Consider the following 14329-nt stretch of genomic DNA (forward strand, 5'->3'; position numbering starts at 1 on the left):
GTGTCAAGAGAAACTAAGGATAGTCAACTATTACTACATGGTGGACGTTTGGACATCAGAGAAATTTAGGATTTCTTCCTTATCTATAATCACAGACCAAATAAATAATAATAATTATGCCCTAGATTCTGCCACAGATTTTATCAAAAGTTATCTAAATTTTAATGAATCAAACTGACAAACTATGAATCTCAAATGTTTTGTTATACAGAAGATATCGTCCAATTTTAAGCAGCCAGGGGAAAAAAATCACGATTTGTTGTATGTTTACAAGTAAAAATTATAAGATTTAGAATCAGGATTGCTACTTTCACATTAGAATGTAAGGTGTGTGAGAGGAAAGATGCGCCTGGTACAAGGTAGGTTCTCAGTGAATATGAACAAATATTTTGAATAAATGTCATAACAAACAGGTATAAATGAGGAGTGCCTGTAAGTTTACAAAATATCTTTAGGGGGGAAAAACTCATTCAATATATACATGCACATGAGTGTTGTCTATTAAGTCATTACCTTAAGTGATACACGTACACCTTATTTTCCATTACTTAAAATAATTTTGAAACTCCATTTTTAGGATTAATTTAGAAACTGCCTAAGAAACTTTCCTTTAGGGGCTCCTGGGTGGCTCTTCGGCTCAGGTCATGATCCCAGAAAGCCCCCACCCAGCCCTGCTCAGGGGGTAGTCTGCTGCTCCCTCTGTCCCTCCCCCTGCTCATGTTCACATAAATAAAATCTTAAAAAAAAAAAACCCTCTTCCTTTATTTGGACCCCAAATTATCAGCTCAAACAACTTACCCTCCTCATTCACTAGAAAGCAAATTGAGGAGCAGAGATGTGCTGTTATTGAAGGTCTGCACAAATAGGAACTTTGCTTAACAGCAAGCAGAAGAAAGCATTAACTTTATATCCCAAACGCTGGTCCACTGAACACTACTGACTGCACTATAGCCGAATATGAGATAGGTCTGTTGGGAGAATTATCCTTTAAACTCGCCATCTTGAGGCCTTTTCAAAGACTCCTTAAAAATATGACTTCAATTATGTATGAATGGATTAAGCGTTGTGATTATATATAATGACCTAAATTTACTAATGAACCTAACGTCCATAAACCATACTTTTAATACCAAATACATGGATCTATTTTAAAGGAGTCTAGCTTTTTAGTTATCATTTAATTTTACAGGAATTTTATTTTCTGATGATCACTAAACTGTGAATATATTTTTATCATAAACATGTTTTAGCTACATATATACTAATATCAATTTGCTCCTGGATATTTCAACACTTTTTCCTTAGAAACCAAGATTCCTTTTTATTCACTGTAAGTTGTGAGATTAAAAAAAATACAATTTTTTAAGAAAATAAGGGGATTTAAAAACAATGTTCAACGTTAACAAACCAATACTGATTTACTGTTTTTTGATAGTTTAGAAATGACTGCATAATTATTTCCTAGATAGTTCCTTTGTAGCAACATCTAGCATAGTGCCTCACATATAATAGAAGCCTGATAAATATTTGAATTAATGAATAACAACTATTAAAAGGAATATCTCTGATACTAACCATTTAAAAATAAGACACTAAACTACTTATTCTGCAATTTAATGCCAATCATTCCATGTTTAAATGTCCTTTAAAACAGTATAACAAAATAATTGAAATGCTATGATTGCTTTCTCCAGGCCTCTCTTCACTAAATCATGTATCTTCTTAGCCATCTCTTCGCTCTTTACAAACATGGGTTAAAACCTTTTTTTAAAAAATCAGTAAATCCATTTGAAAATTTGATGAAAACTATGGACCCTTTTCCCCCATAAATACACATAATCACACAAGTTCACACACAGATTCTAGGAGTGCTTAGATCTCCTAAAGCACATCCATTGACTCTGAGGGGTATGATCAGCAAAGTAAGAAGTTACATTTTATAATATATCCTGGCATATAAGTATATCCATACTTGTGTGACTGTATCTGAGAAACGATCTAGCACATATTATTATTCAGTTAAATTGTCTTATTAAAGAATCCCTCTGTTGGAGAGTCAACTTTCGTGAACCTAATCTACTGTTTTAGACTTCTGGGACCTCATTTGCCGTGCCCTGCCACTCCATGGTATTAATTTACTTTATAATGAACTTCTCACACAGTGGGAAGTCAAATTTGATTATAACAAAGTCCCTTAAGTAGGATAGGTGAGAAGGAAGAGAAAGGTAAGCAAAGGAAAAAAAAAAAAAAGGCAGCTAAAAACAGGTGGTAATGGGAAAGTAGGTGCTTAAAAACAGGGGTGCCAGTGTATCAAAGGAAAGGAAAGGTGAAGACATAATGAGTCTATTTTATAATTTTTGTGAGACACCAATAATTCTAATAACTTAAACTAACTGAAGCAAGGGAAGATAAATATGAATGAGTAAAAACAACAGCAAAAACCCCTACAAAATACCGGCCCAGTGGCCTCTCTGTACAGCGTACTAACTTCATCCTCCAGCAGCTACAGATGGAGCAGTCGTCGACAAGCAACTGAAAAGATATAAAGGGATGGGGAAGCATGTCTCCAAAAGAACTGAAAAACTTCCAAAGCCGCTGACATCTTGAGAGTAGTTGGATTTTTATTTCTGAAGATAAACCACTCAAGCTGCAACTTGTAGATAAAATTTTTGTGAAGAGTTTCAAAGTGTACTTTCACATTAAGGAATGTGGGCTTCTCTCTTCCATCTCACAGAAATAAATCTTGAAAATAGTCATCAAATTCTTCTTCTCTATTTAAAAGAAAAGGTATACATATTGATTAAAATCAATTACAGAAAAAAAATTAGGTGACACATTATATAGTGATTAATGAAAATAAAATATTTTAACTCAATATAATTTGCTAATTTTTCCACATATTGATATTTTTCATGATTCAGCCATCAAATAATTCTTAGCTTTTGGAATAATCATAACTATACCCAAATTGATTAAATTTAAAATGTTTTATATGTTGCCACCTCTTCCTAAATGTATTTATTACCCAAGATTTTACTTTAAAGTACATACTTTGTGAAATGTTACTGCTTCTCTACTTTTCTGGTTGACTTTATAATTTCTCTGTTCATTCTCATTTCAAATCAGTCTGATCAAGAATGAATGAAAAAGAAAACTATTTTCAGGAAAAATACAAGTCTTACTCCTAGAAATGGGGAAAATCTGTTTAAGCTATAGGTCTTTATTGCTCTGGGAATAGTAAATATATATTTGTAGCAGTAAATATCATGTCTAAAACAATGAATCAAAGTCTGAAAGAAGATATTAAATTGTATTGTAATGTGTTAAAACACTATGAAAACTGTCAAGTACTAAATAAATATTAGCACTAGGAACCAGACTGATACAGAAAAATACCACAGGGTTTCAAGTCAGACAGTGTTTAAGTTCTAGCTCTGTCACTTATTAGCTTATATGAGCAGGTTACTTAACTTCTCTGGGCTCAGTCTCCTTGTTTGTACAAAGGAGAACATTGTATTTCCTTACACAGGTGCTGTGAGGATTAAATACACACACACACACACACACACACACACACACACACACACACACACAGAGTTGCTTTTTTTCCTTCTGGGACAGGGAATCCAGCGGGAAAGTCAAATCCAGTCTACCAGTCTCTTCAGAAATTCACAATGGGACTCCATTATTTGGTTTTAAATAACTGTGAATGCACAAAGCCATTATACCCATGTTCAAATTAAAAAAAAAAAAACTACAGAATCAGATAAAGTTCATTTAAGAATTATCTGCAATTTGGTATTCCCCATGCTATTGTCCCTTTTCCCCCAACATGACAGCAAAATGCAGTGAAATTTTTAAAACTGTAGTAAGAACTTAAATATAGGAAATTAACTGAATCTCTATGTAGGCTCAGATGTTCCATACTTGATCAATGTCAAGTATTTATAAGGTCACAAAAAGTTCTGGATGATAAGAGTCTTTTTTTTTTTTTTTAAGATTTTATTTATTTATTCGACAGAGAGAGAGACAGCGAGAGCAGGAACACAAGCAGGGGGAGTGGGAGAGGGAGAAGCAGGCCTCCCACAGAGCAGGGAGCCCGATGCGGGGCTCGATCCCAGGACCCTGGGATCATGACCTGAGCCGAAGGCAGTCGCTTAACGACCAGGTGCCCCTGATAAGAGTCTTCTTAGAAGGATTTACTCAAGTATCTTCACTGCCTAAAATGGTGAGCTGATCCTAAGACCTATTCTGTCAATTTCAGCTATAAAGCTCTTCAATGGGAAGTTATACCATTAAAAGTTTAGTCCATAGTTTAACTAGGATAGCAATATTTTATTTACAATAATAACTTTTTTATAATCTGATCTATGACCACACTTTTAGGAATTCTTTACTTGGCTGGAAAAAAAAAGTGATCTTGTTTAAAAAACCTCTTTCCAACACACCTGAATTCTACTACACAGAGAACATACCATAATTAGCAAGATGTTTCATAATCAGCTTAATGAATTGTGATTGATTCAATATTATGAACCAATATGCCTAAAGACTAACAAAATGGGACTAAAATTTATTGAGCACTTATATTTGTAGGTACTGTACCAAGTGCTTTACATTCTTTATTTCATTAACTCTTCACAATAAACTCTATGCAGTAGGTATTTGTTTTATCCTCTTTTAACATATAAAGCTCAGATGCTGAACATCCCAGTATATGACAAGAGCTGATAAAATTCCAGCCCACATCCAGACAACTCTTCCAACCCAAGGCAGATAACAATATGCACACTGAGTTATCTGTCTTTGGGGGGTTAAGGTAGTTGTTGGCAAGTAAACTTTTACCCATATATAGACAGCTTCAAGGGGCTCCCTGTACACATTTATGATAATCAGAATATCAAGAATAGGCTGCTCTGGAACCAGTAAACAGCCTTTCTCTGAAGGATTCTAAGCAAAGACCAGAAGGTCACTTGTCAAGGCGAACTGAAGAAAGATTTACTCACTGAGTGGAAGGTGGATGAGTTAACTGTTTATGGCCACAAAAATGACTGGGAATAAACTCTGATCTTACCAGGCTAGGCAGTCCTTGGCATTAAACAAACATTCATGATGATAAGCTTTTCATTAATTGTTATCAAGAATGGCTGTGGCTGTGGCTTCTCTACTGATGCAAAGGGTATGCATTATCTAGTAATATCAGGACTCACTGTGATTTTTCATCTGTTTCTGGTAGGGGGCCCTTCCAAAGTTCAGATTCTGAAGTACCTTCTTCTTCATCAGAATTTCCTGTTCATTTAAAAGAGAGTTTTTAAAATGTATTATATTTAAAACATATTTTGAACTACCCACCAATGCAATTAAATTAACTTCAGATTTAACTGCAGTTTAGTTTCAACTTTTATGCCTCTAAAAATGTAATTCACTCTTTCAGACCAATAAATTCTTCTTAAAAATAAATAAATAAGTTGAGATATACCACAGAGTCTCAGCAAAAAGACCAAGGAAAGTCTCATGGGAAACTCCCCTAAGTTACACTGAGTTAAAGTGGCAATTTCAGTATTAATTCTTATAAAGGAAAGATCTCTTGCAATATAATTGCCTTTGATTTAGTTTCTTCTTTCTGTTGGCATACAAAAGACATGCAGGTTAAGATTTTTTGTAGAGTATATTTACATTAAGATCAAGAACTCAAGAACTGAACTAATAGGTAGGACCAGTTAGTTAAATCATGAAAAAATATTGTCAGACGCTTTTAAAAATTGATGCTGATTAAATTAATCAGAAGAAGCTGATTTCAGTAAAGAAATAGGCATACTCATACATTGTTAGAGAAGTAAAAATTCTGTAAACTTTTTTCTTGAGGAAAATCTAGCAACAAAGATCAGTTTAAAATATACATATCCTTTAACCAGCAATGCTGCTTTTAAGAATTTATTTACTTAGAATAAATAAGCACCTGAGATACATGTACAAAGATGTTCATTATATAACAACAACAACAACAAAAGAAAACAACCTATACCCCACAATTAGGAATCAAGGATTGGTTAAATTAATACTATATAGCTGTTAAAAAAAAACCTTAGCATGTCTATAGTATTACCATGGAAAAATGTCTGTGCTATTCCAAATTTTTTAAAAGTTAAAGCATGCATGGTATAATCTGATTTATGATTACATATGTGTGTATATATATACTGTAAGTTTGTAAGGACCAACCATACTTAACAGTAATTATATTACCTGTGGCCTGCGATACTTTCACTTTCTACTTTAAGCATTTCCAAATTTCTTGTATTTTAAACAATGATCATGTATTGCCTTTAAAAATCAGTCAAAACAATAAAGATATTTCTATTTTTAAAATATAACAAAACAGACATGTTTTAAAAATCACCCTATATTAGTGAACTAAAAATTATCAAATACTGAAAAAGATATTATAGGGCAATAAAAGTATATGCCATAAAGTAATTATACTAGCAAACAGTTCCTCTCCAGTAAGTTAGTCTCAGAAAGAACTGACACAAATTCAGCCTGTCAATACAGAATGTCTCTTAACACACACAAAAAATAAAACAGCATTGATTTGCCCAGTGTTTTTAGCCTTTTACCTGTTAGACTTTGACCATGAATCAATATGCATGTCTGAACTTTGGTCCTAACTGCATCTATTCTGGCACGAAAACTAACAAAAATGGCAGGAAAAAAAAAGGAGAGGGGTTGTATTTTGGGGGGGAGCGGAACAGGGGGAGAGAGAGAGAATCTTAAGCAGGTTCCGTGCCCAGTGCAGAGCCCAACATGGGGCTTGATCTCACAACCCTGAGATCATGACCTGAGCTGAAAGCGAGAGTTGACACTTAACCAACTGAGTCACCCAGGCGCCCCAGGGGTTGTATTTATAATGATCTACATACAAAGACAATAAAAGATGATAAAATTATAAAGCCTTGGGAACTAGATTCCCACTCAATGACAATCAGCACTGAAACTGCCAGTGTCCCAAACTGAATGTGTGAGAAGAGAGAATAAAAGTGTTCTACTCTTATTTTTATGAAAACTCACTAACATGAGCTAAAGAAAGCACGGAAAAACTAATGAGGCCTAATAGTTAACATGACAGTGTTACCCTGTTAATGATGTCAAAGAACAAAACCTGTAAGATCCTTGAAAGCGGGCAGCTAATTTTAAAAGGCCTTACAACCATCTGTATTCTTGTTCCCTTTCAAGAGTACCTCCCACATGCCACCTTTCCTACACGTTTTCGGATACTAGACAACCCACTTTTACCAAAAGATCGAATCTGTTCAGAATATTATAAAATAACTCTCTTTGAAAGATCATATGCTTAAAAAGTAGCCAAATCCTGTCAGAGATTCAAAGCTAGAAGACTGGACTACGTTGTGAAGCTATAGCATCCTAGTCCCCTGAGAACGGCAATGAAGAGAAACCATTGCTGTGGTAACTGCCACAGCCGGCCGGAGGGGGAGGAAATCACAATGAGCAGAACAGGCAATACCAACGGGTGCCCTGGCATCAGTGTCAAAGCTACGCAGTAGTTATTAGAGAGCGGGGATCGGAATGGGCATCACTGACTCTGTGCGGGATCTTGCAGGTCTATAATCTAGCCCTTATCAAATGATTAAATCTCTTACTGCAACATCTCCCAGGACAAGTGGATGTCCAATCTATGCTTAAACACCTCACTACTTCCTGAAGCAGCCCATTCCTCCATCCCTGTCTTCAGATAGTTCTAATTGACAAGTTTTTCCTTAAATTAAGGCAAAAATCTGTCTCTGGGCAATTTTTATCCAGAGACTCTAGTTCTGCCAAATAGTCATCAAAAATAAGTCTCCTACACAAAAGCAGTCTTTTTTTTTTTTTTAAGATTTTATTTATTTATTCATGAGAGACAGAGGGAGAGAGAGAGAGAGAGAAGCAGAGGGAGAAGCAGGCTCCCAAGGAGCAGGGAGCCCGATGCGGGACTCGATCCCAGGACCCTGGGATCATGACCTGAGCCAAAGGCAGACGCTTAACCATCTGAGCGCCCCTACACAAAAGCAGTCTTACAAACATCTACAGTTTCCCTGTCTACCTCCTTATCCCTCCCCTCCCATCCCTACAATTTCTCCAAACTAAACATCTATATTTCCTTCAACCTTCTTCCTATGACACAAATTTTCAAGTTCTGTCAATGCCTTGGTTATTCCATTCTTGACCTGCTTTAAGTTTTCAATGTTCCTTTCTAAAATGCAAATTGCATATAATTTTCCCTATATGTTTGAATAATGAAAACAGATCTGTCACCTTGGTTTTTCTAGATATTATATGATACCTAAATAATCTGGGCTTACTGAAGAAGTGGCAAGTCTCCAGTTATGATAACAAATGGACCGGCCAAACTTTTACAGACTTAACTTTTGATTTGACCAATTCTAGAGAACAAAACACAGAATCTATTTAATGTGTGTTTTTTTTTCTTTCTGTAACAATGATAACAGTTACAAGTTATCAAGAAGTACTTTGCGTTGGGACATGTGCTGTACATACATACTGTCTCATCTGGCTCTAATAATAATAAAACAAAGTGAAGTCTCCTTATACCTACCTTACATATAGACCTGAGACAGATCAAATCATTTAATGTAGATTTATAGAATGTATCTGCCCAAATTGGGGTATAAAGAGTAGACTTACATTTGATTCACTGAACAGTTATTGATGATATAGGTAAAGGGGCACAGACTTTGTGGAATTATAAATCTGTGTTTCATCCACACTCTGCTATTAACCAACTACTAGATCTCTGGCATTTTATGTAAATTCTCTGGGTCTCGGTTCTCCTGTCTGCAAAATGGGATATTGCATGCCCATTATTAAGATTAAATAAGGTAATACAAGTAAACCACTTGCCATTTTGGCTGATAGAGTAAATAATCAACAAATCCAAGTTAAAATTCTTTTCCCCACAGAAATTGGGTTTTTCTTCATAGATTTAGTTTTAATAATTAATATGCTGTATCCCTAAACTAGAGGAATGCCTCCACTGACACCTCCTTCTCCATTAAATCTTTGAACAGTAAATATCTTAAAACGTCTCTTTTTCTATTTCTCACAGTGCAAAATTTCTGATTACTGACTACTCAGAAATTCTCCTTAAGAATTATATTAAAATGCTAATAATGTTTCTCTTTGAATGGTGGGATTTGGAGGAATTACTAATTTTTTCCCCTGAGTTTGCCACAGAAAATATATATTACTTTAAATCAGAACAAAAATTAATGCTTAAATTTACAAATTACCAAGCCTAGAAGTCTCATAAAATAAGTCCAGATATTATAAAATGAATTAGAAAGGCTCTTGAACTACACTTTATCATTAGCCCTAACCCTACTGCAAGTCTTTAAGAAATCTGACACTGTATTACTATTGAGATGCAAGGCTACTGTTTGTTATCTCACAGGTGGATGCCCCTTTTATGAGCCCACGGGAGAGTCTGCTCTCAGAACTCTGACCGGAAAAAGATGAATACCCTGCATATGATTATATGGGTACAATTAATCATTCTACTGGTGGTTTCCCTCTTTGGTTTGGTTGTTTAGAAGAACAGTGACAAATGTGTGCTCTACCTTTGTAATTATGCAGGACTTTTTAGTAAACATTTATGTGTTAATTTTACCTTTGTTAATTTTAAAAATTAACAAAGTAAATAGCTTTACTTTGCTATTCTATTTTTCCATTATCCTGATTTTACTTTTTAAAATCTTATTTTATTGTATTTATAAGTTATTTGAATGTTTTTTGGAATGTTGCAGGGGGAAAAAAATCTGTGGCAAATATCGAATAAAATCCAATCTGGTTTGATACAATCTGGTGAAAACCACAGTACTTATTAAAAAACTAACCAGTAATAACCAGTTGCCAACATTTTATTTTCCATATACAAACCACACATTTCATTTGATCAATCAAGATCAGCAAATAACAGAGATTACTCAGTATACAATATAAGCAACATTTCCTAAATCTTAACCCACTTCCCCAATTCTTTTTCCATTCCAACCTCATCCTTCTACTTTTCTTCCTCCTATTCTATAAAGTGAAATTAAATTGTATATCCATTGTATTTACTGAAGAAATTTTACACTCTTCTATTTTAAAATAAGAAAGTTTAAAATGTTCAAAATTGGGGAAGAAATCATACACTTTTGGTATTTTTTTCTATGATTTTTTTCCATAGTACCAAACCAAAAAATAATATATCAGAGCAAGTCACAACTGATGGGAAACCCAAACTGTGAATAACTTGAATCTACATATTTTTATTAAAGAAATACTAGATACTTACTGTTTACAGACTTTTCTGACTTCTTTGAGGATGAATGCCCTGAAAAGAAAGCAGCATTGTTTTGTTAAAAATCATTTTGCAATGGTACAACAGTTATAGCTGTAACTAGAATTCTTCCTAAGAGTCTAGTTTACTTTATAGTCTTACAGAAAAGCACCTCACTCTTCCAATCTTTCATGTTCCTCAGACTTATCTCTCTAATTAAAATGTTAGGTTCTCTTAGGCAGAGGTATTTTATGCCTGGAATACATAGCACAATGTGCAGCTTAAAAAATATGAACACCTGTAAAAAAAAAAAAAATCTCATGTTGCTAAAAAAAAAAACCTCATAGATTAGTTGCAATTTAACCATATTTTATCTATAGATGTTCAACATCTGAAAGTAGTTTGTAAATACTCATTTTTCATAATACTTTTTCATATACAGATGAGAATTCTTAGTAACTAAAATTCACACAAATATTACTTGACAAAACAAAGTTTCAGTTCTACAAGTTATCCAGTCAGAGAAACAGAAAGAAAAAAGTACTAAAAATCTACTAACGTAATTTTAAAAAATCATCACTCTACAGAGTCTCCTGTAATAAGACCACAAGGGAAATGATTTTGAAGGCTGGTAAATCAAAAAAATGATAGATAGGGCGCCTGGGTGGCTCAGTTGGTTAAGCGACTGCCTTCGGCTCAGGTCATGATCCTGGAGTCCCAGGATCGAGTCCCGCATCGGGCTCCCTGCTCAGCAGGGAGTCTGCTTCTCCCTCTGACCCTCCCCCTTCTCATGTGCTCTCTCTCTCTCATTCTCTTTCTCAAATAAATAAAATCTTTAAAAAAAATGATAGATAACAGATGGAGAGTACCAATTCCTCCAACTTCCTTGGATTGGAGATCTCATAAACCAAAGCTGGTGCATACATGGCCCCTTTCAAGCCCAATGAATAGGGTGTCAGAACCACAGGGTAAAGACTCCACAGGAAGCCAAGGCCTGGACTGCAGCTTTAGGTCATTGTTTCTTTTTTGTTTTGTTTTTAGCTTATTGTTTCTTCACTCCAATTTCCTACTCATCAGAAAACAAATAAAAATATAGCTAAGCCGGTGACAAAATTCTTCTCTGTCATATAAGGAACATAATACCCGTTTCCAAATGTCTATAGGTAAAAAAGAGGTTAGGTTTACTTTGGAGGCCTAAGGACATAACTGGAACCAAAGGGAAGAAATTGTAGATTTGGGCTAAATTAAAGAGATACCTGCTAGCAATTACAACTAACTGAAATGTAAAAGACTATTCAGGATGGTAGTTAAGTTCCTCTTCCCTGGAGGTGCTGAAGCAAAAGCAGAACAAGTACCTGATATAGAGCAGTACATCTCAAACTTTATGGTGCATATGAATCATCCCAGAACTTAAAATGCAATTGTAATTCAGGAGATTGGGGAAGGGTCTGAGAAAGTGCATTTCTAACAAGTTCCCAAGTGATGACAATGGCAGACAACCATACTTTGAAAAGCAAAACCATAGAATATCTTTTTGATCATGATCCCAGAGCTGATCTCTGATGTTCCTTTCAACATTGAGAAACTGTTGTTTCACTGATTCACTCACTCACCTAACATTTACTGAACACCTACTATGTGGAGAAAGCACTGTGCTTAGAAACTGGAGATAAAGAATTAAATAAGTCACACAGTCCCTTCCTTAACAGAAAATAAGCAAATTATTCCAAGGGTGATTGATTATGTATCTCTAAATAAGTGCAGGGTGCTACTGGAATGTGTAACAGGGACCTAACCTTGCCTGGAGGAGTGGGCTGAAGGGTGTCAGCAAAGGCCTTCCCAAGGAAGTGAGCTTGGGGATGCAGTGGTAGTGGTGGGAGTGATAAGATCCTCAACTTTTGGCCAAGACACTCTACCTAAGTACCTTGATCTGCTCAGACCTCCCAAAGCAGACTGGTCCTCAAAGTCAAGCTATTGGTCTTTCTTACATGTTCTCTCTATCCATTCATTCAGCCATCTAGCTATCCAATTATCCATCCATCCACCCACTTAGTTTTTGTATGTTTGTAAACTGACACTACAGGAGTAGGTGGGATCATACAGGGAGAACAGAGAGAAAGAAGAGAAGTTCAGTAAGAGCCTTGGGCAACTCCAACATCTAAGGGTAAGACTGAGAAGGACCTATATCAAGAGGCAGAGGAGAGGCCACAAAGATAGGAAGGAAATCAAGAAAGTAGATTGTTTTTAGTTTTGTTAACAGTTCAAATGCAGCTGAGATATGAAGCATTTATTAATTACTATTCAAGTTTGGGACAAACTGAGGTAGTCTGGCTATAAAGTATCACATCAAAATCAAGCTAGTTCCAGATGATCCCAGATACAAAGATATTACAGAGTTCCACATGGTTTTCTTAAGTTTGCTAAAATGTCATTTGCTTTACACCATAGAAGTTGAAAAGAAGAACTTTATCCTGTACTCTCTGCTATCAAAGGTGCTCTAAATAAAGAATAAATGAGAAACAGTTATCTCAATTCCACTCTGCTTTAGTTCTCTATCCCTGAAGTTGTCATGAAACAATCTTCAAAGTCTTTCATTTCCTCATTCTTTATTACTTATACCTTACATGTGCTAGTGGGGTGCTGGGGATACTAATTAGAAGTACTAATTTAAATTCATGGTGAGGGATGGAATCAAGAAAGGATCAGTGAAATTTAAACTTAGACCCAGAGGATGAGTTAGGATGGGACCTGGCAGTGGGGGGCAGGGGGTTGTAAAGAGAGGAAGCAGCATCTACATAGTCCCTAAATGGAAAGAAGTTTGGCATTTTCTAGAAACTGAAAGGCTGTGAGCGTGGAGTGAGAAAGTGAGGTGGAGTGTGGCGAGAAACAAGTGTTGTATGATGGATCACATAGAGCACCTGGGCTTTGTGCAGATTTTGGTAATATCCTAAGAACAACAGACAATCACCGCTTTATTGAGAATGCCGTAAGGGGAGAGTAGGTGGGATGACAAGACAGTGGCAGAAACAGAAGACAATATAGCAGTAGTCTAGATGAGAAAACATGGTGGTGTGAATTAGGGTGGAGAGAATTCGAGAAATATATACCCCAGGGGTAAAACTGACAGGATTCGATGACAAATTAAACATAAATAATGAGAAATAAGACATCAAGCATAATTTCCAAATATCTGATTAGGTTTTAGGTTGACAGAGGTGTCATCTACTGAAATATGGAACACTACAGGGAAAACATCTATAAGGAAGATCACATGCATATGTATGTATAATCTGAGGGTTCCAACCCCATACCCAATCCTGAGTATCCAGCTAATTGTCTGCTTTGAAGGTACTAACCAAGATTTTACAAGGTAGGAATTATTCTTTAATTTGGAATATGTAGTGATCCACACGGTATCATACTATAAGAATAAAATATTATATAATACAATAACGAATACAAAACTCTCAAGTATGATACATTAAACATTTTTAAAACAAAAATTTTTCGGGCACCTGGGTGGCTCAGTCGGTTAAGCTTCTGCCTTTGGTTCAGGTCATGATCCCAGGGTCCTGGGATCAAGTCCTGCATCAGGCTCCCTGCTCAGTAGGGAGTCTGCTTCTCCCTCTACCCCTCCCTCCTGCTTGTGATCTCTCTATCTCTCACTCTTTCTCAAATAAATAAAATCTTTAAAAAAATAAAAAATAAAACAATAAAACAAAAATTTTTCAAACTCAAATGGAATTTTCACATTTATTAATTAACATATATTTTAGAGTTGGGAAATGATTTAGACACAAAAAGGCATTCGGCTTCAAATACCATTTCTCAATAAACAAGAACAGTATTTTCCTCTCACCATCTATCAGTTTCACCAAGTCGAAAACTTGGTGATACTATATGCTTGAATAGGTTTGATTCACTAGAAAAAAGTATATGTAAGAATGAAACCTAGCTAACAATCTTCATAGCTGGAGCAAGGGAGCCCTCTCC

The 14329-nt window shown here is 35.4% G+C and overlaps 1 protein-coding gene across 6 annotated transcripts in view; it reads right to left on the bottom strand.

Annotated features, from left to right (window-relative positions):
* Window positions 1-2601: 2601 nt before the first annotated feature.
* The window catches only part of LOC113923651 (protein FRA10AC1), a 72382-nt gene continuing 60654 nt past the window's right edge, over window positions 2602-14329 (bottom strand). For 5 of the 6 annotated variants that reach the window (XM_027596633.1, XM_027596632.1, XM_027596634.1 and 2 more), the window contains 3 exons: window positions 10352-10390; window positions 5211-5289; window positions 2602-2771 (listed from right to left, as the gene is read on the bottom strand). In XM_027596633.1, coding sequence (XP_027452434.1) covers window positions 2729-2771; window positions 5211-5289; window positions 10352-10390 — 161 coding nt within the window. In that variant the 3' untranslated portion in view covers window positions 2602-2728. The remainder of the gene's footprint in view (window positions 2772-5210; window positions 5290-10351; window positions 10391-14329) is intronic. The other variant, XR_003520389.1, reaches the window with a different exon arrangement.

Source organism: Zalophus californianus, chromosome 15, assembly GCF_009762305.2.
Source record: "Zalophus californianus isolate mZalCal1 chromosome 15, mZalCal1.pri.v2, whole genome shotgun sequence".
Lineage (NCBI taxonomy): Eukaryota > Metazoa > Chordata > Mammalia > Carnivora > Otariidae > Zalophus > Zalophus californianus.